General features: G+C 38.5%; 1 protein-coding gene across 1 annotated transcript in view; it reads right to left on the bottom strand.

The window, feature by feature from the left end:
- Window positions 1-22,512, bottom strand: part of LOC128642679 (extracellular calcium-sensing receptor-like) — a 102,719-nt gene that overhangs the window by 2,855 nt on the left and 77,352 nt on the right. Inside the window, exons 5-6 of the mRNA XM_053695460.1 lie at window positions 7,417-7,644; window positions 1,788-1,911 (exon numbers count right to left, since the gene is read on the bottom strand). Of these exons, the coding sequence (XP_053551435.1) occupies window positions 1,788-1,911; window positions 7,417-7,644 (352 nt within the window). The remainder of the gene's footprint in view (window positions 1-1,787; window positions 1,912-7,416; window positions 7,645-22,512) is intronic.

The raw sequence follows: 22,512 nt of genomic DNA, 5'->3' as shown, positions 1-22,512 counted from the left end.
TGTTCTTAGAAATGGATAATATAGTGCTGCCATCTAGTGTTCTTAGAAATGGATAATATAGTGCTGCCATCTAGTGTTCTTGCAAATGGATAACATAGTGCTGCCATAAAGTGTTCTAGATACATACACTCTCCTGCTTTTAAACAAAAAAAAACAAGAGAACAAAGAAAATGTGATACTAGAAGTAAATTAGAAAGTTGTTTAATATCGCATGCTCTGTTTGAATGAATGAACAAAATGTGGGTTACATGATCATTTAAGACCTTTTACTATTTGATAATTTGCTAAAATAATTTTCCTATTATTTTCTTAATGTTTCAGAGGTATAAAGAAAGAAATTAAAGAGTTAACACTTTAGATAGGAGCATAGACAGACTGGGTGGTCCTTTTGGTTGTCACCAGCTGTCAAAATCTAATTTTCTATGTTTTTTACAATATGTACTTTAGGGTCATCTTTTCTTCTATTAAAGGGATAGTAAAGTCAAAATTAAACTTTCATGATTCAGATAGGACATGTAATTTTAAACAACTTTCTAATTTACTTTTATCATCAAATTTGTTTTGTTTTCTTATTTTTAGTTCAAAGCTAAACCTAGGTAGGCTCATATGCTAATTTCTAAGCCCTTGAAGGCCGCCTCTTATCTCAGTGCATTTGACAGTTTTTCACAGCTGGAGGGTGCTAGTTCATGTTTTCATATAGATAACACTGTGCTCATGCATGTAAGTCTGTCAAAAGATCTGAGATAAGGAGGCAGTCTGCAGAGGCTTAGATACAAGGTAATCACAGAGGTAAAAAGTGTATTAATATAACAGTGTTGGTTATGGAAAACAGGGGGATTGGTAAATAAAGGGGATATCTATCTTTTTTAAACAATACAATTTTTGGTGTTTACTATCCCTTGAAATAAGTTTGCTCTTGCAATTTCAAAACAGTCTGGAACTAATTTGTGACAAAGGGAGGCTATAGCATATATAAAGCACAATGGGGAGCACTCAATAAGTGTCTAAAAATATATAACGCATATATAAAGGGTATCAACAACTGCATGTTGGTAGAATAGTGATATAATATATAATATTTGTCTTTGTTATTGTAACAAAAATTAAAGGGACACTGAACCCAAATTTTTCCTTTCGTGATTCAGACAGAGCATGCAATTTTAAACAACTTTCTAATTTACTCCTATTATCAATTTTTCTTTGTTCTCTTGCTTTCTTTATTTGAAAAAAGAAGGCATCTAAGCTATTTTTTTGGTTCAGACGAAGGAAAGCACTTGTTTATTGGTGGGTGAATATACCCACCAATCAGCAAGAACAACACAGTGTGTTCACCAAAAATGGGCCGGCATCTAAACTTACATTCTTGCATTTCAAATAAAGATACCAAGAGAATTAAAAGAATTTGATAATAGGAGTAAATTAGAAAGTTGCTTAAAATTGCCTGCTCTATCTGAATCACGATAGACAAAATTTGGGTTCAGTGTCCCTTTAAAGTTCTGCTTCAACATAGAAAACATTACTCATAAGGTGATGTCCAGCAATCTGTCCTGGAGACTCAGTGATAACTGCTAGATTTGTTTAGAAAATTGTGAGCTGGATAAACGTGGGGCTACTCAGATATATAGACGCATGCAAGGGCACATACATTTCTGTACACACAGACATACATACTGGAACTAAAGGCATAAATACTTGAAACCCATATACCAGAGCTAAACTAACACATAGCAGAGTAATCAATGTATTCATATGGAAGAACCGTACAGTATGACTTGTAATGAAATTACCTGTTTGACTGGAAATCATTCCATCTGGACACAGGACACAGTCAAAACAGCAGACTGGCTGACCTCTCTGGGGGGCTTTCCTATAGCCCGGAGAGCAGCTTTCACTACAGATTGAGTGAGGAACCTTGAAGGATAATAATGGTCAAGAAAATTAGTGAAAATAAAGATGACCAGAAAAGATAGAGATATTTGGGCAAACAACTTCTAATAAAACTTTAAAGTTATTGATTTATTTATTATTTTTGCACTAATTTTAATAAATGTATTACAGTCAGTTTTATGCAAATAAAGCTGTTTCTGTTGTGATTAAAATGACTTATAAATACTGGTGTAAACATTTCACTATCAACCAGCCCTGTGTGTAGGTTTTCCTTATATTAACTAATTTGCTTTATACTCTTAGTATCCTTTATTGATAAGCATACCTATTTAGACTCAAGTGTTCCAATTAGCTACTGGAAGCTAGCTGAACACATCAGGTGAGCCAATAACAATACGAAGCTAGCTCCCAGTCATGCATTGCTGCTCCTGTCTACATACATACGTTTATCTACTAAGAAATATCAAGAGAACAATGCAAATTAGTCTTGTAACCGCCGCTCACCACATCCACATGTTGTGAGTCACTCTCCATTACAATCAATAAAGTTGCATTTACCTTATAACTGGTCACCTTAGCGCATACAGTAAGTTCCACTGTGACAGATGCCAGGATCATCAAAATATTACAAAACAAACAAATGAAAAAGGGAAACAAACTTCATCTATAAAACAGTCCTCTCTAACATATGCAGAAAAGAAGCCTTGAAAAATGTTAAAGTGAAGGTAAATGATTATAGTTTTAAATGGACCTGTAGAAAGGATTTGACATCTCCATCAATAACGCTATAATAATTATTAAATTATTGACGTTACAAAAAAAAACAACCTAAAAACGTATTCTTTTCCTGTTCCTTCATATTCCATCTGCCTTCTTTCACTGTCTTCTCTGTAGTCTAGAGTGGCCCCACCCGCCCTATACATATTAGGTGATGCACGTTCCCATTAGTTAGAAGAACTGTGCATGTGCAGACCGGCTGTACAGTCACTTCAATGCAACCAATGAGTCTTACGATTCCCTGTTTACATTGAACGCTGCAAGTACATCTGAAATTTTGGTCCACTCACTTTAGACTGCAATATTATATCTGGCAGTTCTCCAAGTAAACAGTGAATCGGACAATGAGTTTTGATTCCCTTTTTAAATTGATGTCATTGGGACTCCCATGGGCAATAGCGCAAATCCGTCTCTCCACAAAAACCAGGCGGCACATAAAAATCAGTGAGCCGTGTGACAACACTGGTGATTGGTTGAAGGAAATAAAAGAAAAAAATACTTAAAGGGACATTATACACTCATTTTTCTTTGCATAAATGTTTTGTAGATGATCTATTTATATAGCCCATAGTTTTTTTTGTTTTTTTTAAATGTATAGTTTTGCTTATTTTTAAATAACATTGCTCTGATTTTCAGACTCCTAACCAAGCCCCAAAGTTTTATGTGAATACCGTCAGCTACCTACTTCAGCTTGCTCCTGTTTGCGTAAAGGGTCTTTTCATATGCAAAAGAAGGGGGAAGTGTCTTATTTCCCACTTGCAGTGGGCTTTCCAGCTACCTTTTCGACAGAGCTAAACTGACAGCTTCTAAGTAAGTTTTAAAACAGTTTTATACTGGATTTTTATATCAGTATCTGTGCATCTTATTCTTTATAGTAGTGTCTATTACATGCAGTTATATGAAAATGAGTGCATACTGTCCCTTTAATCAAGGGGGGCAGGCAGGGTTATTAAATGTGAGTACTATTAATAAATTAATTAAAAATATTTATAAGGATCTTAATGTGGAAAAAAAATCAATAAACATATGAAAAATAGGACTATAATTGAATATTAAGAAAAGCATTTGACTTTGCCATCACTTTAATGAGAAATTAAAAATAATAAACATAATATTAACATAATAATAATAGTAATAATAATAAAAACAAGACAACCTCATCAGCTTTGCAATAGCCAGACACAACCTCAAGACTAGATGCGTCACAAGGGCAATAGAGTCTTCCACATGCCAAGCCTAAGTGTAAGTGGAAAAAAGCAATCACCCCTCTAGAACGCACACGTCCAACCCCTGGAGATTCCTTTTGTTCTATACAGTAAAACAACTTTACCCAAACAATACAGACATGCAAATATTTTACAATTGCAAGCGTTTACCTAAACCATTTTTCAAGCGTATTTCCTTGGTGTTTGGGATGTAATTATTGTTTTTCTAAATCGTTAGTGTATTGTGCATGATTTGCACAATTTGACCACGTTACACACAAACCCACACACACATATATATATTTATAAATATTAAACATTAACGGCTAGATTATGAGTGGAGCGCTATCTTAATATTTACGGGTGCACAATAAATAACCAGTCATTACAAGTGGCTGGTTATTGCTCCTGCAAGCTAGCGGTTTTTACTTTGCGCTAAGCGCAATTAATCAGAGGTCAGACTTCTCGTTAAATATTAAGTGATCTGCTGGCCTGTATGAATCATTACACACTCATCGCAGTGTGTAATGCCCGCCCTTTCATTCGCGCAACCAATCGTGCGACTGAAGGGGATGTCAATCACAGAGAGTGAGCGAGCTCTCAGTGATTTTCCCTCACCACCTCAGAATTGGCGTAGGGTGTAAGAAGCTGCTTCTTACATTGCGGAAAACAGGCTCGTATATGCGAACCTGCCTCGCAAGGGATCCGGAGCAGCTCTCGCTGCTTCGTACATGGAGCCCACAAGGCTTTAAAGTGAGGGGATGTACGGTGTTAGAAGAAAAATGGCAATGAAAGTGCCTTTACACAGAGGTGAATTGGGGACTGTGTTTTTACTCTAAATATATATGTAAATTTTTTTATTTTGCTGCCTAACGCTGCACGAATTTGCCCCCCTGCACTGCGCTAGGTGTTTTGCCGTGTCTCACAGCATGAAAGCAAGGCTCCAATTGGAGCCTATGGCCTAGATTTAGAGTTGGGCGGTAGCCATCAAAACCAGCGTTAGAGGCTCCTAACGCTGGTTTTTACCGCCCTCTGGTATTTGGAGCCAGTCATTAAAGGGTCTAACGCTCACTTTCCAGCCACGACTTTTCCATACGGCAGATCCCCTTACGTCATTTGCGTATCTAATCTTTTCAATGGGATCTTTCTAACGCCGGTATTTAGAGTCGTGGCTGAAGTGAGCGTTAGAAATCTAACGACAAAACTCCAGCCGCATAAAAAAGTCAGTAGTTAAGAGCTTTCTGGGCTAACGCCGGTTTATAAAGCTCTTAACTACTGTGCTCTAAAGTACACTAACACCCATAAACTACCTATGTACCCCTAAACCGAGGTCCCCCCACATCGCCGCCAATCAGATTGAGCTTGCATTCTATTGGCTGATCGGAACAGCCAATAGAATGCAAGCTTAATCTGATTGGCTGATTGAATCAGCCAATCGGATTGAACTTGATTCTGATTGGCTGATTCCATCAGCCAATCAGAATTTTCCTACCTTAATTCCGATTGGCTGATAGAATCCTATCAGTTAATCGGAATTCGAGGGACGCCATCTTGGATGACGTCCCTTAAAGGAACCGTCATTCGTCGGGAAGTCGTCGGAAGAGGAAAATGGGTCCGCGGTGGAGGTCTTCAAGATGGAGCCGGTCCTCATCGGATAAAGATAGAAGATGCCGCTTGGAAGAAGATGGTTGCCGGTCCGGATCTACTTTTCTTCCCGGATAGGATGAAGACTTTGGAGCCTCTTCGGGACTTCTTCAGCCGTCGCTTGATAGAAGACTTCAGCCGGATGATGGATGTCTAGCCCCCGCTTGGGCTTGGATGAAGATTTCGGAGCCTGGAACGATCGGTGATACCTGGCATGGTGAAGACAAGGTAGGACGAACTTCAGGGGCTTAGTGTTAGGTTTATTTAAGGGGGGTTTGGGTTAGATTAGGGGTATGTGGGTGGTGGGTTGTAATGTTGGGGGGGGTATTGTATGTTTTTTTTTACAGGCAAAAGAGCTGAATTCTTTGGGGCATGCCCCGCAAAGGGCCCTTTTAAGGGCTGGTAAGGTAAAAGAGCTTTGAACTTTTGTAATTTAGAATAGGGTAGGGCATTTTTTTGGGGGGGGTCTTTGTTATTTTATTAGGGGGCTTAGAGTAGGTATAATTAGTTTAAAATTGTTGTAATTTTTTTCTAATGTTTGTAAATATTTTTTTATTTTTTGTAACTTAGTTCTTTTTTATTTTTTGTACTTTAGTTAGTTTATTTAATTGTATTTATTTGTAGGAATTGTATTTAATTTATTTATTGATAGTGTAGTGTTAGGTTTAATTGTAACTTAGGTTAGGATTTATTTTACAGGTAATTGTGTAATTATTTTAACTAGGTAGCTATTAAATAGTTATTAACTATTTAATAGCTATTGTACCTGGTTAAAATAAATACAAAGTTGCCTGTAAAATAAATATTAATCCTAAAATAGCTACAATATAATTATAATTTATATTGTAGCTATATTAGGGTTTATTTTACAGGTAAGTATTTAGATTTAAATAGGAATAATTTATTTAATAAGAGTTAATTTATTTTGTTAGATAAAAATTATATTGAACTTAGGGGGGTGTTAGTGTTAGGGTTAGACTTAGCTTTAGGGGTTAATACATTTATTACAGTAGCGGTGAGCTCCGATCGGCAGATTAGGGGTTAATTATTGTAGGTAGCTGGCGGCGACGTTGTGGGGGGCAGATTAGGGTTTAATAAATATAATATAGGGGTCGGCAGTGTTAAGGGCAGCAGATTAGGGGTACATAACTATAATGTAGGTAGCGGCGGTTTACGGAGCGGCAGGTTAGGGGGTTAAAAAAAATATGCAGGTGTCAGTAATAGCGGGGGCGGCAGATTAGGGGTTAATAAGTGTAAGGTTAGGGGTGTTTAGACTCGGGGTACATGTTAGAGTGTTAGGTGCAAACGTAGGAAGTGTTTCCCCATAGAAAACAATGGGTCTGCGTTAAGAGCTGAACGCTGCTTTTTTGCAGGTGTTAGGTTTTTTTTCAGCTCAAACTGCCCCATTGTTTTCTATGGGGATATCGTGCACGAGCACGTTTTTGAAGCTGGCCGCGTCCGTAAGCACCGCTGGTATCTAGAGTTGCAGTGGCGTTAAATTATGCTCTACGCTCCCTTTTTGGAGCCTAACGCACTGAAAACCCAGCCATTCTGTGAACTCTAAATACCAGCAGTATTTAAAAGGTGCGGGAGAAAAAAAGCATGCGTAGCTAACGCACCCCTTTGGCCGCCAAACTCTAAATCTAGCCGTAAGGAAGCGCACTATCCTGAGAGCAAGGCTTCCAGGCAATGCCAACAATTGCGCCTGACTTGTAATATCAGCGCACATTTACATGCGCTGGTATTGCTATCCACTTGTTATCTAGGCCTAATAAATTCCGAAAACATATAAAATAATAAAAGAATTATAAAACTACAAACGAATGTCCCAAAAAATAAAATAAATAATTAACATCTATAAACATAGGAAGGACTGTGTTTATTATTTCTATGTTTTGCTGACCTTGAAATAACCTTTGGGCCATTGGATGAGACTTTCATTCATCACAAGTTTCTGCAAATTCGTTATATAGTTATTGAAGATTCCCACTCTTACATGAGTACTTGTATCAATTCCTGCAAGCTGCCAATTTAGAATGTCAAAGTGTCCAAGTATATCTCCGTTAGCATTAAAATTAATTTGTTCTCCAGCTGTATTTTCAAACTGAACTCTCTTCAAGTAATGAAGAACCTGTTGGAGGAAAAAAAATTAAACACTGATTATATTAATTTTTATTTTTATTTTAAAATTCTTTTTTTTTTCAATTATTCAAATTTTTGGGGACCGGAAAAGGTTTGGATTTTAGAATAGTTTGGATTTTGGAATATTTGTATCTTGAAAATGGGACAGTTTAGAGAGAGGATGGAACCAAGGAGCCGATTTATCAATGTCTGGAGGAAATGATATGCTGTAGTGGATCATGTCCGCCAGACATCGCTGAACTGCTTGTGCAATGCCGCCCCTGTAGATTTGCGGTCAATCGGCCGCTAGCAGGGGGTGTCAATTAACCCGATCGTATGTGATCAGTCTGATTAATGTCCGCAGCCTCAGAGGCAGAGGACAAGTTAAGGAGCAGCAGTCTTAAGACCGCTGCTTCTTAACTCCTGTTTCCGGCGAGCCTAAAGGCTGGCGCGGAAACAGGGGCATTTGGCCCCGTTCGGGCCATGATAAAACGGCCCCCAAGTGTAAACGATAACAAAATGTATTCTTACCTGATAAATTCCTTTCTTCTTGGAAGTGAGAGTCCGTGATCCTTACTCTTGGGATTACATCACCAGGCCACCAGGAGGAGGTAAAGACACCCTACACACCCTACACCAGAGCTTAAATATTCCTCCTACTTCCCTTTACCTCACAGTAGTTCATATAGCCGAGGATAGGAATAAGTAAGAAGGATAGTAGGAAAAAAGAGGTGCAAAAGAGGACTGCCACCACAAACAAAACCATCATACATTGGGTGGCCTCTCACTACCAAGAAAAAAAGTAATTTATTAGGTAAGAATACAATTTGTTTTCTCTCTAATGTTAGTGAGAGTCCACAATCTTATTTTTGGGAATCAACACCCAAGCTATGGAGTCCACCATGGAGAACCGGTGGAAAAAAGAAAGAAAGACAGGCCTCTATTTGTTAGATACCACTGCAAGAAGAATTTTTAAACCAAAGGCCACCTCCGCTGAGGCAAAAACATAAAAATGATAAAACTTTGTAAAGGTATGCAACGATGACCAAAGAGCCTCATTCTTAAAGGCCCAAGAAGTCAAAAACGAACCAGTGGAATGAGCAGTAATTCTCCAAGTAGGCAGAAAGAATAACACTTCTCAACCATAAAGCCAGCAAAATGGCTGTAGAGTTCTGATTCTTACGTTTACCAGAATACAGGACAAACAAACTAGAGGACTGCTGAAAATCTTAAGTCGTCTGAAGATAAAACTTCAAAGCCCCAAATCCAAATTGTATAAAAGCCTCTCTTTGGATGAGCTAGGATTTAGACACAAGGATGGAACGGAAATCTCCTGATTAATATTGTCAGATAATACCACCTTAGGTAAAAACCCAAATTTAGTCTGAAGGTCTGCCTTATCCTGATGAAAAAACAAATAAGGTGGATCACAAGAAAGAGCTGACAATTCAGAAACTCTACAAGTCAAAGTAATAGCTAGTAGAAACAACACTTTCAAGGACAACATCTTGTTATCCAATTAATGCATAGATTCAAAAGGAGGATGTTGTAAAACTCTAAGAACCAGATTAAGATTCCAAGGAGGAGCTATAAGCCTTCAGGCTCCATAACCTGTCCTCCTGCTATGAGGTGGCGAACAGACATTGCCTTAAATCAATCCGATCCAATATGATCGGGTTGATTGACACCCCCTGCTAGCGGCCGATTGTCCGCGAATCTGCAGGGGGCGGCGTTGCACCAGCAGTTCACAAGAACTGCTGGTGCAATGATAAATGCCGACAGCATATGCTGTCGGCATTTATCGATGTGCGGCGGACATTATCAGCAATATCGGATCATGTCCGCTCGCACATTAATAAATAGGCTTAATCACAAGATGAATGCATACAAAAGATTGAACATATGGTAACTGTGCCTATTTTCTATGCAAAAGAACAGAAAGTGCCAAAAGCTGACCCTTTATCAAACTAGCAGATAAATCCTTGTCCAGGCCTGGAGAAACTGTAAAAAATGCAGATTTTTAACAGAGTGCCAAGAATAACTGTGATCAGAACATCAAAACAGATAAACCTTCCAAACCTTGTGGTAAATATGCCTAGTAATCGACTTGCGCACTTGAATGAGTGTATCTATAACAGAGTCAGAAAATACTCTCTGAGAAAGAATTAGCGGTTTAATCTTAACACAGTTAAATTGAGTGAATGAAGATCTTGATGAAAGAACGGACCTTGACACAAACGATTTGGTCGCAGAGGAAGTCGCCACAGAACACTGCTGGACATCTGAACTATGTTCAAATACCATGTTCTGTAAGGCCAAGCTGGAGCAATCAGAATTGCAGAGATATTTTTCTAAGCAAGGAAAAAAAGAGGAAACAGTGCTGATTCTCAGTACACTTAAAATTGGAGTATCTACTCCAATAAAATAGTTATATATACATAATATATATATATATATAAATACTCTATATACAGTATATATAAATATATATATAAATACCGTCCACTGTACCATGTTGCCCTCCTAGGGACAGCTGCCTGGGTGCAGAAATGAATTAGATATTCCTTGCAAATGAATGCACTCACAGGTCTTTCTCAAGGTGAAAAAAACATAATTTATGCTTACCTGATAAATTCCTTTCTTCTGTAGTGTGATCAGTCCACGGGTCATCATTACTTGTGGGATATTAACTGCTCCCCTACAGGAAGTGCAAGAGGATTCACCCAGCAGAGTTGCTATATAGCTCCTCCCCTCTACGTCACCTCCAGTCATTCGACCAAGGACCAACGAGAAAGGAGAAGCCAAGGGTGTAGTGGTGACTGGAGTATAATTTAAAAAATATTTACCTGCCTTAAAAAACAGGGCGGGCCGTGGACTGATCACACTACAGAAGAAAGGAATTTATCAGGTAAGCATAAATTATGTTTTCTTCTGTTAAGTGTGATCAGTCCACGGGTCATCATTACTTGTGGGATACCAATACCAAAGCAAAAGTACACGGATGACGGGAGGGATAGGCAGGCTCTTTATACAGAAGGAACCACTGCCTGAAGAACCTTTCTCCCAAAAATAGCCTCCGAGGAAGCAAAAGTGTCAAATTTGTAAAATTTGGAAAAAGTATGAAGCGAAGACCAAGTTGCAGCCTTGCAAATCTGTTCAACAGAGGCCTCATTCTTAAAGGCCCAAGTGGAAGCCACAGCTCTAGTGGAATGAGCTGTAATTCTTTCAGGAGGCTGCTGTCCAGCAGTCTCATAAGCTAAACGAATTATGCTACGAAGCCAAAAAGAGAGAGAGGTAGCAGAAGCTTTTTGACCTCTCCTCTGACCAGAGTAAACGACAAACAGGGAAGACGTTTGTCGAAAATCTTTAGTTGCCTGTAAATAAAATTTAAGGGCACGAACTACATCCAGATTGTGCAAAAGACGTTCCTTCCTCGAAGAAGGATTTGGGCACAAGGATGGAACAACAATCTCCTGATTGATATTCCTGTTAGTGACTACCTTAGGTAAGAACCCAGGTTTAGTACGCAGAACTACCTTATCCGAGTGAAAAATCAAATAAGGAGAATCACAATGTAAGGCTGATAACTCAGAGACTCTTCGAGCCGAGGAAATAGCCATTAAAAATAGAACTTTCCAAGATAACAACTTTATATCAATGGAATGAAGGGGTTCAAACGGAACACCCTGTAAAACGTTAAGAACAAGGTTTAAACTCCATGGTGGAGCCACAGCTTTAAACACAGGTTTAATCCTGGCCAAAGCCTGACAAAAAGCCTGAACGTCTGGAACTTCTGACAGACGCTTGTGTAACAGAATGGACAGAGCTGAGATCTGTCCCTTTAAGGAACTAGCGGATAACCCCTTTTCTAAACCTTCTTGTAGAAAAGACAATATCCTAGGAATCCTAACCTTACTCCAAGAGTAACCTTTGGATTCGCACCAATATAGGTATTTACGCCATATTTTATGGTAAATCTTTCTGGTAACAGGCTTCCTAGCCTGTATTAAGGTATCAATAACTGACTCAGAAAAACCACGCTTTGATAAGATCAAGCGTTCAATTTCCAAGCAGTCAGCTTCAGAGAAGTTAGATTTTGATGTTTGAAAGGACCCTGAATCAGAAGGTCCTGTCTCAGAGGTAACGACCAAGGTGGACAGAATGACATGTCCACCAGATCTGTATACCAAGTCCTGCGTGGCCATGCAGGCGCTATTAGAATCACTGATGCTTTCTCCTGTTTGATTCTGGCAATCAATCGAGGAAGCATCGGGAAAGGTGGAAACACATAAGCCATCCTGAAGGTCCATGGTGCTGTCAAGGCATCTATCAGGACCGCTCCCGGATCCCTGGATCTGGACCCGTAGCGCGGAAGCTTGGCGTTCTGTCGAGACGCCATGAGATCTATCTCTGGTTTGCCCCAACGTCGAAGTATTTGGGCAAAGACCTCTGGATGAAGTTCCCACTCCCCCGGATGAAAAGTCTGACGACTTAAGAAATCCGCCTCCCAGTTCTCCACTCCCGGGATGTGGATTGCAGACAGGTGGCAAGAGTGAGACTCTGCCCAGCGAATTATCTTCGATCCTTCCATCATTGCTAGGGAGCTTCTTGTCCCTCCCTGATGGTTGATATAAGCTACAGTCGTGATGTTGTCCGACTGGAACCTGATGAACCCCCGAGTTGTTAACTGGGGCCAAGCCAGAAGAGCATTGAGGACTGCTCTCAATTCCAGAATGTTTATTGGAAGAAGACACTCCTCCTGATTCCATAGTCCCTGAGCCTTCAGCGAATTCCAGACAGCGCCCCAACCTAGTAGGCTGGCGTCTGTTGTTACAATTGACCAGTCTGGCCTGCTGAATGGCATTCCCCTGGACAGATGTGGCCGATAAAGCCACCATAGAAGAGAATTTCTGGTCTCTTGATTCAGATTTAGAGTGGAATGAAGGATAGGCATGCATTTTGAAGTTTTGTTAACCTGTCCTCTGTCAGGTAAATCTTCATTTCTACAGAATCTATCAGAGTCCCCAGGAAGGGAACTCTTGTGAGTGGAAAGAGAGAACTTTTCTCTTCGTTCACTTTCCATCCATGCGACCTTAGAAATGCCAGTACTATCTCTGTATGAGATTTGGCAGTTTGAAAGCTTGAAGCTTGTATCAGTATGTCGTCTAAGTACGGAGCTACTGAAATTCCTCGCGGTCTTAGTACCGCCAGAAGAGTGCCCAGAACCTTTGTGAAGATTCTTGGAGCCGTAGCCAGTCCGAATGGAAGAGCTACCAACTGGTAATGCCTGTCTAAAAAGGCAAACCTTAGATACCGGTAATGACTTTTGTGAATCGGTATGTGAAGGTAAGCATCCTTTAAATCCACTGTGGTCATGTACTGACCCTCTTGGATCATGGGCAAAATTGTTCGAATAGTTTCCATCTTGAACGATGGAACTCTTAGGAATTTGTTTAGGATCTTTAAATCCAAGATTGGCCTGAAGGTTCCCTCTTTTTTGGGAACTACAAACAGATTTGAGTAAAACCCTTGTCCTTGTTCCAACCGCGGAACTGGATGGATCACTCCCATTAATAAAAGATCTTGTACGCAGCGTAGAAACGCTTCCTTCTTTGTTAGGTTTGTTGACAACCTTGACAGATGAAATCTCCCTCTTGGGGGAGAGGATTTGAAGTCCAGAAGGTATCCCTGAGATATGATCTCTAACGCCCAGGGATCCTGAACATCTCTTGCCCAAGCCTGGGCGAAGAGGGAAAGTCTGCCCCCCACTAGATCCGGTCCCGGATCGGGGGCCCTCAATTCATGCTGTCTTAGGGGCAGCAGCAGGTTTTCTGGCCTGTTTGCCCCTGTTCCAGGACTGGTTAGGTTTCCAGCCTTGTCTGTAGCGAGCAACAGCTCCTTCCTGTTTTGGTGCAGAGGAAGTTGATGCTGCTCCTGCTTTGAAATTACGAAAGGAACGAAAATTGGACTGTCTAGCCTTGGCTTTGGCCTTGTCCTGAGGCAGGGCATGACCTTTACCTCCTGTAATGTCAGCAATAATCTCTTTCAAGCCGGGCCCGAATAAGGTCTGCCCTTTGAAAGGAATATTAAGCAATTTAGATTTAGACGTAACATCAGCTGACCAGGATTTCAGCCACAGAGCTCTGCGTGCCTGAATGGCGAATCCTGAATTTTTAGCCGCAAGTTTAGTTAAATGTACTACGGCATCTGAAATAAATGAATTAGCTAACTTAAGGAATTTAAGTTTGTGTGTGATGTCATCTAGTGTGGATGATTGAAGTGTCTCTTCCAGAGACTCAAACCAAAATGCTGCTGCAGCCGTGACAGGCGCAATACATGCAAGAGGTTGCAATATAAACCCTTGTTGAACAAACATTTTCTTAAGGTAACCCTCTAATTTTTTATCCATTGGATCTGAAAAAGCACAGCTATCCTCCACTGGGATAGTGGTACGCTTAGCTAAAGTAGAAACTGCTCCCTCCACCTTAGGGACCATTTGCCATAAGTCCCGTGTGGCGGCGTCTATTGGAAACATTTTTCTGAATATAGGAGGGGGTGAGAAAGGCACACCGGGTCTATCCCACTCCTTAGTAACAATGTTAGTAAGTCTCTTAGGTATAGGAAAAACGTCAGTACTCGTCGGTACCGCAAAATATTTATCCAACCTACACATTTTTTCTGGGATTGCAACTGTGTTACAATCATTCAGAGCCGCTAATACCTCCCCTAGTAACACACGGAGGTTCTCAAGCTTAAATTTAAAATTTTAAATGTCTGAGTCCAGTTTATTTGGATCAGAACCGACACCCACAGAATGAAGCTCTCCGTCTTCACGTTCTGCAAACTGTGACGCAGTATCAGACATGGCCCTTGCATTATCAGCGCACTCTGTTCTCATCCCAGAGTGATCACGTTTACCTCTTAGTTCTGGTAGTTTAGCCAAAACTTCAGTCATAACAGTAGCCATATCTTGTAATGTGATTTGTAATGGCCGCCCAGATGCACTCGGCGCTACAATATCACGCACCTCCTGAGCGGGAGATGCAGGTACTGACACGTGAGGCGAGTTAGTCGGCATAACTCTCCCCTCGTTGTTTGGTGAAATATGTTCAATTTGTACAGATTGACTGTTTTTTAAAGTAGCATCAATACATTTAGTACATAAATTTCTATTGGGCTCCACTTTGGCATTAACACATATAGCACAGAGATATTCCTCTGAATCAGACATGTTTAACACACTAGCAAATAAACAGCAACTTGGAAATACTTTTCAAAGTAATTTACAAATAATATGAAAACGAACTGTGCCTTTAAGAAGCACAGAAAAATATTATAACAGATAAAATAATTAAGTTATAGCATCAATCTTTGTCAGAATATACAGTTTTAGCAAAGGATTGTTCCCCTCAGCAAATGATAACTAACCCAGGCAGCAGAAAAAAATACACAAATAAACGTTTTTTATATCACAGTCAATACAATCAGCACAGCTCTGCTGTAATGATTACTTCCCTCAAAAAAAGGCTTTGGAGATCCCTGAACTCTGTAGAGATGAACCGGATCATGCAGGAAGAAAATGAACCTCTGACTGAGTTTTTCTGATGCTTAGAAAAAGCGCCAACAATCGCCCCTCCCCCACACACATAACAGTGAGAGGGATCAGTGAACTGCTCTAATTTAAATCAAAACTATTGCCAAGTGGAAAAATAGTGCCCAAAACATTTTTTCACCCAGTACCTCAGAGAAAAAAACGTTTTTACATGCCAGCAAAAAAAACGTTTTACCTCAATAATTAATTGTCATTTAAAACCTATTGCAAGTCCCTGCAAAATAGGTTAAGTCTATGTATACAGTTTAAAAGCCAGAGAAGTACCATTTCCCAGAAAACTGAAGTGTAAAATATACATACATGACAGCCTGATATCAGCTACATCTACTGCATACAAGGCTGAGTTTACATTATAACGGTATGGCAGGATTTTCTCATCAATTCCATGTCAGAAAATAATAAACTGCTACATACCTCTTTGCAGATTAATCTGCCTGCTGTCCCCTGATCTGAAGTTTACCTCTCCTCAGATGGCCGAGAAACAGCAATATGATCTTAACTACTCCGGCTAAAATCATAGAAAAACTCAGGTAGATTCTTCTTCAAATTCTACCAGAGAAGGAATAACACACTCCGGTGCTATTATAAAATAACAAACTTTTGATTGAAGATATAAAAACTAAATATATCACCATAGTCCTCTCACACATCCTATCTAATCGTTGGGTGCAAGAGAATGACTGGGGGTGACGTAGAGGGGAGGAGCTATATAGCAACTCTGCTGGGTGAATCCTCTTGCACTTCCTGTAGGGGAGCAGTTAATATCCCACAAGTAATGATGACCCGTGGACTGATCACACTTAACAGAAGAAACAAAGCTTTCTTTAATGTAACGTTTTCAGGGATTTCTTCCCCTTCATCAGCATAACAAAGTGAGAAAAAAACAAACAAATTTATACACATGTGTACAATCAATTAACAATTCATACCTGTGTCCACTCAGTGAAAATTGCGGCAAACTGTTGTGTGGAACGCATAGCTTGCGTTCCACTTGTGCTAGACCGGAAGTGTCTATTTCTACCTCATCCGGTTTACAACATCAAAAAAATGTCAAAAAATATATATATATCTTTGTGTCTATATTGCTTAAATCACATGTGCCAATACTATTAATCAAGCTTATGTAGCTAATGTGAAAATATTTATTACCCATAGTGTTTCACTTGAAGATTGCCTATTTTCTTTACGTGCGCTACTGGGGATTCTATCTCCTAAATTTGTGCTCATCTAGCTTCCTTACTTGTGCCTGTTATGGTCCCAATATATAGTACATACTGTTATCCTTACTCGATAACATTCTCTCTGTGACCATTCATATGTGAGTGTGCTATCGTGCCTGTATTAGAATGTCCGTGTCGGGTTTGTTAATGCGGTTGTCATTGAAACCATACTCGGCCGGAACTTTTTGGCGTAGGGATCTAATACTACTATCTTGTTTATATTTAGCTGTTGTTATTCTGTATTCGATATACGTCCCCTATCACTGTTGTAGTCATATGTACTATCAACTTGGCACACATGAAATCACATAGTTGCACCAATCATACAACATTCTTAACTATACCTTATATATATATTTTGTACATATTCACATTAAATTTATGTTAGTGTATTCACTAACTACTATGCACTGCTGCATAGGCTACTATTAACTACTGCAAGTTGCCAGGGAGTATAAATATTGTCCATAGATATAATTTAGTTGTCCAAATCTTTTATAGGACCATATATTATCCAGAGTGGTCAAGATTTATTCATATACAGTTCCTGTACTGGTATATTGTTCTTATTCGTGGTATTGCTTGTAGGACCCTTATAATCTTTCTTCTCTCTTTCTCTTCTTTTGAAGGTGTTGATGGTATTAATGGGCAAGCTATACCTTGTTCTTGATACTGTCGCTGTTCATTCTTTCTATGTGTACACCATTTCATATCCCTCCTTAGATAGAGTGATTTCTTCTTCTTGTGTCCTTTTGTGGGGACTCTCCGCACAATTAGTAGTAAATTCCAGCTCATTTTTTATATAGATATAGGAGAAAAATGTCTTTATATATATAAAAGACAACTAACCTATGTGTACCACTTGTTCCATAACTGGTGGGTGGCACTTCTGTGTCTCCCTCCTACTCAGGTATTTGGTATATATTAGATGGTTCACCCCCTCAGTGGGCAAGCCCGCTAAAGTACCAAAGTATACAAGTGTTGACCACTGGTTGTGCCTGGTAGTGTGTCTCCGATCTATATGAGCACTTTATAATCCGGCGGAGAGTTAAGACCCCCTGGGGCTATGGTGCCCAGTCTGTACATCCACTCCGCTTCGCGCCTCAGTAGGGTCTTGTTCCGATCACCCCCTCTGTCCAATGGGGGGATGTGGTCGATGAGTATGTACCTGATGGTTGATACTTGGTGCGACCTTATTGCACAATGTCTCGCAACCGGGTGGTCTGAATCCCCTTCACTGAGTGCTAATCGGATAGCTCTCCTATGGTTGGCCATCCTTTCTCGGAGTGTGCCACTTGTTTTCCCGACATAGAACTGGGAGCACGGACAGAAGAGCAGATATATCATGTGTGTTGTATTACATGAAATGGAGTGTTTAATGGTGTACACTTTATTGGATCAGGGGTGATTAAATGTTTTGATGGCTATTAAGCCGTTGCATGTGGTAGAGTAGTGAGCTATTTTGACTAGCGCTGTGTGTATATGCAAATATTTATTTTGCTTTTAATAAATTCCTCCTGATGTATTTCAATAGCAGCTAAAACTAAAAATTCCACTATCATCAATAGAAAGAGAGTGTAGGGGTGAGCAGTGAGGTCCCAGATTTCAGCGCTTGTAGAAGGGAGGAGACATAAACAAAAAACAATTTATGGTGCAGTATTACTAAACTAGTACACTGTGTAGCATAAAGATATAGAAAAATGCTCACCTTTTTGGACCTCAAACATATGAGGTATGTTGGAAGTGATGAGGGGAGTATATCCCTATCTGTGCTAAAGATGATGATATGTTTATGACCTGTTGGAGTATGATGCTTCTTTTTATTTCCTGTATCTTTGGGAAGTGGTGTTCTTCTTCCTCTATGGAGTACGGTATCTTTGTTTCTTTTAAGTTGAGGGTAGAATTCTTATGTGTGTTTATGCTTACCAGAGACTGTGGCACTGTACTATGAAAAGTGCAAATTCGCTTGCTAGCACTTAAACAGTGGCTAGTACACTGCAAGACGATACACCTCTTGAGGATCTCCTCTCGGTTATGGCTCAGTGAGCACCTCCTGTTGTAGCCGTAATGTCCTTTGTTTAAAAGAAGCCGGTCAGCTTTCAGTAATGCTTAAAAGCACTAAGGTAAAATGAAGTGAACAACTTCCAAATGTAAAATAAACAGCTTTATTTTATGACGCGTTTCTCAACCCCAGACGGGTCGTTTCATCAGATAAAAAGCGGATGAAATTAGTTACAATTCGTAACAATATATACACATTGCATCAGTTAAAAGCAGAAGTTGTCACTATAATTCTAAACCAATAAGAAAACATCTGAAAGATTCAACTGGCGAGCCGATTAAAACTCACAGCTGTTACAATTATAACAACAATCAATCAATATTATACACAGAAGAATAAATAAATAACATTGCCCAAATCCGGTCGCTAATGTACATATATCACAAAACATCTCAGAACTGTCAATTGCCGAAAAAAACTTATCTAATCTGTATAAATACATTGTGTTAAACAGGGGATTTTGCCAAATCCTTTCATTTGTCAGAGTGTGTGAAAAAATGATAAAGACGGTTACGAACATATCAAATACAAAAACCAATTGTCTATTGTCTGTATTAATTTCACCAGTTTTATGGAGCAAGTCACATCTGTTAGTAGTCCTGCTTTTGATGCAATGTATATGTATCGTAATGGATCCCTTAATGCTTACATATGGATCCCTTAATGTTTACATGTGGATCTGCTTGTTTATATGCTCTAGCACGTAATGTTAAAAAATTCCTGAAGTACAATTGTCGGGTATCTTAACCCTTCATAGTACGCTCGATGTGTGTCTAGAATCTATCCTTATTTATATATATATTAAAAATGAATAAAATAAAATAAAATGATATCCATTGTTGTTATTTAATTGCAAGTACTCTTATGTATATAAGACAGGCGGCCGTTACATAGACAACCTTATTTTTCTTTGGGAGGGTGACAGGACCACGGCAGTCAGTTTTATAGATCACTTAAACAGCAATGATAGGGGCATTGAATTTACAGCTAATATCCAAACACAAAACCTTGAATACTTGGATCTTATACTGAGTCTTGATAACAACAACATCACATCAAAGACTTATTTTAAAGATGTAGATAGCAACAGTTTTCTAAATTACAATAGCAATCACCAAAGAAATTGGATACACAATATTCCATACAGTCAATTTCGAAGGATCAGACGCAATTGTACTGATTTTAATACCTTTTTGGAACAGAGTCAAATTTTATACAACAGATTCTTAGAAAAAGAATATCCTCCATCCTTACTTGATAAAGCATTGGATAGAGCAAAAAAAATAAATAGAAATTATATCCAAACCAAAAAGAAGGACAACAGTCAACATTTGGATTCTGGGGCCAAAGACACCCTTTTCATAACACAATATAATTCTGATTTCTACAAAATACAACACATACTGTACAAACATTGGCATATAATCCAAAGAGATACTATTTTAAGACATTTAGTGAAGGACAAACCCACAATTCTGTATAGATGTGGCAAAACAGGTTGTAGATCATGCAAAATTATAAAATCTGGTATTAAGAATTTTAAATCAACAGTTACAGGGGAAACCTTTCAAATTCCATTTTTTTTCAATTGTGACTCATCCTTTACAGTTTATCTTATGGAGTGCATATGTGGCCTCCAGTATGTAGGCCGCACCTCTAGGAAATTGAGAACAAGATGGGGGGGAACACCACCGTAACTGTAAAAAAAAACAAAAAAAAACAATATTAAACATAGCATACCCAATCATTGCTTAACTAAACACAATGGAAATCCATACATTTTCAAGTATGTTCCCATTGACCATGTTCCAAGAAATTCTGATTATAACAGGTTGATTAGGCTCAAACAACGTGAGACATATTCGATCTATCGATTGAAGACGCTACATCCATTTGGGTTGAATGCAAATCTGGATCTGGCAGCCTTCAATTGATAGATTCTTCATCAATAACATCACCATTTTCTGTAAGACAGACATTTGGGTTGAATGCCAATTTAAACCTGGCAACCCTTTATTGGTAGATAGATTCCCTATTATTATTATTATTCGTTCAAGTCAGATACGACAAGCATTAACTAAACATTTATATCATGTTGACACTCGAACAACAACACTTTATTTTTTCAACTTTTTATTAACATACATTCATTATCATTCTTACATAATATTTTGATAGCTTTACATCACACATACATTTTATTTTACAGATATGACAAACTATTGCAGATATATGAATTATAAGATGAAATATACATTATTACAATCCATATTCCAATTTTATCGTTTTTAGTTTATACACCTTCATTTCCCTCCTCTTAATGGCTTTTCAATATGTTTTTCAGTCTAGTTTTATTTCATATGACTATTGCAGATACCACAGGATCTACAAACATATACACTTTACTATTCTTACAGCCCACTATACTAAACACTTCTTTATATTTTACATCATATTTTCTTGCTAACCATTTTATACATGACCTCCATTTTTTCATGTGTATTACAAACAATCTGATAATACCGATTTTAGACATGTAATGTGTATTACAAACAATCTGATAATACAGATTTTAGACATGTAATGTGTATTACGAACAATCTGATAATACAGATTTTAGACATATTTTTTGGAGATAGCGTATATATATATATATATATATATATATATATATATGCATTTCACTGCTGGGGATTAAAACATAACCCGCCTCTCTTATATATACATAAGAGTACTTGCAATTAAATAACAACAATGGATATAATTTTATTTATTTTATTCATTTTTAATATATATATAAATAAGGATAGATTCTAGACACACATCGAGCGTACTATGAAGGGTTAAGATACCCGACAATTGTACTTCAGGATTTTTTTAACATTACGTGCTAGAGCATATAAACAAGCAGATCCACATGTAAACATTAAGGGATCCATATGTAAGCATTAAGGGATCCATTACGATACATATACATTGCATCAAAAGCAGGACTACTAACAGATGTGACTTGCTCCATAAAACTGGTAAAATTAATACAGACAATAGACAATTGTTTTTTGTATTTGATATGTTCGTAACCGTCTTTATCATTTTTTCACACACTCTGACAAATGAAAGGATTTGGCAAAATCCCCTGTTTAACACAATGTATTTATACAGATTAGATAAGTTTTTTTCGGCAATTGACGGTTCTGAGATGTTTTGTGATATATGTACATTAGCGACCGGATTTGGGCAATGTTATTTATTTATTCTTCTGTGTATAATATTGATTGATTGTTGTTATAATTGTAACAGCTGTGAGTTTGAATCGGCTCGCCAGTTGAATCTTTCAGATGTTTTCTTATTGGTTTAGAATTATAGTGACAACTTCCGCTTTTAACTGATACAATGTGTATATATTGTTACGAATTGTAACTAATTTCATCCGCTTTTTATCTGATGAAACAACCCGTCTGGGGTTGAGAAACGCGTCATAAAATAAAGCTATTTATTTTACATTTGGAAGTTGTTCACTTCATTTTACCTTAGTGCTTTTAAGCATTACAGAAAACTGACCGGCTTCTTTTAAACAAAGGACATTACGGCTACAACAGGAGGTGCTCACTGAGCCATAACCGAGAGGAGATCCTCAAGAGGTGTATCGTCTTGCAGGGTACTAGCCATTGTTTAAGTGCTAGCAAGCAAATTTGCACTAGTCATAGTACAGTGCCACAGTCTCTGGTAAGCATATTACCTTTCAGCATACAATCGTATTGATGAAACTTTATCACGCTATGTGGCGCCCTCTCTCCATCTTTGTTTTCTAACAGTTTTCCCCCACTCTCTGGGACCAAGAGGAGCTGCCTTACTTTCATAAAGATCACCAGCGACGACCATCTTTTATCGACATTGACTGTTACGGCTATATTCTAAAAGCCGAGTACGGTAGATCCGTCTTATGACTTTACCAAAAGCCATTTTGTTATAAATTGTATTTTC

Source organism: Bombina bombina, chromosome 12 (genome assembly GCF_027579735.1).
Source record: "Bombina bombina isolate aBomBom1 chromosome 12, aBomBom1.pri, whole genome shotgun sequence".
Lineage (NCBI taxonomy): Eukaryota > Metazoa > Chordata > Amphibia > Anura > Bombinatoridae > Bombina > Bombina bombina.
Note: the sequence above shows the minus strand (reverse complement) of the source record. Positions and strands in the feature narration are given on the sequence as shown.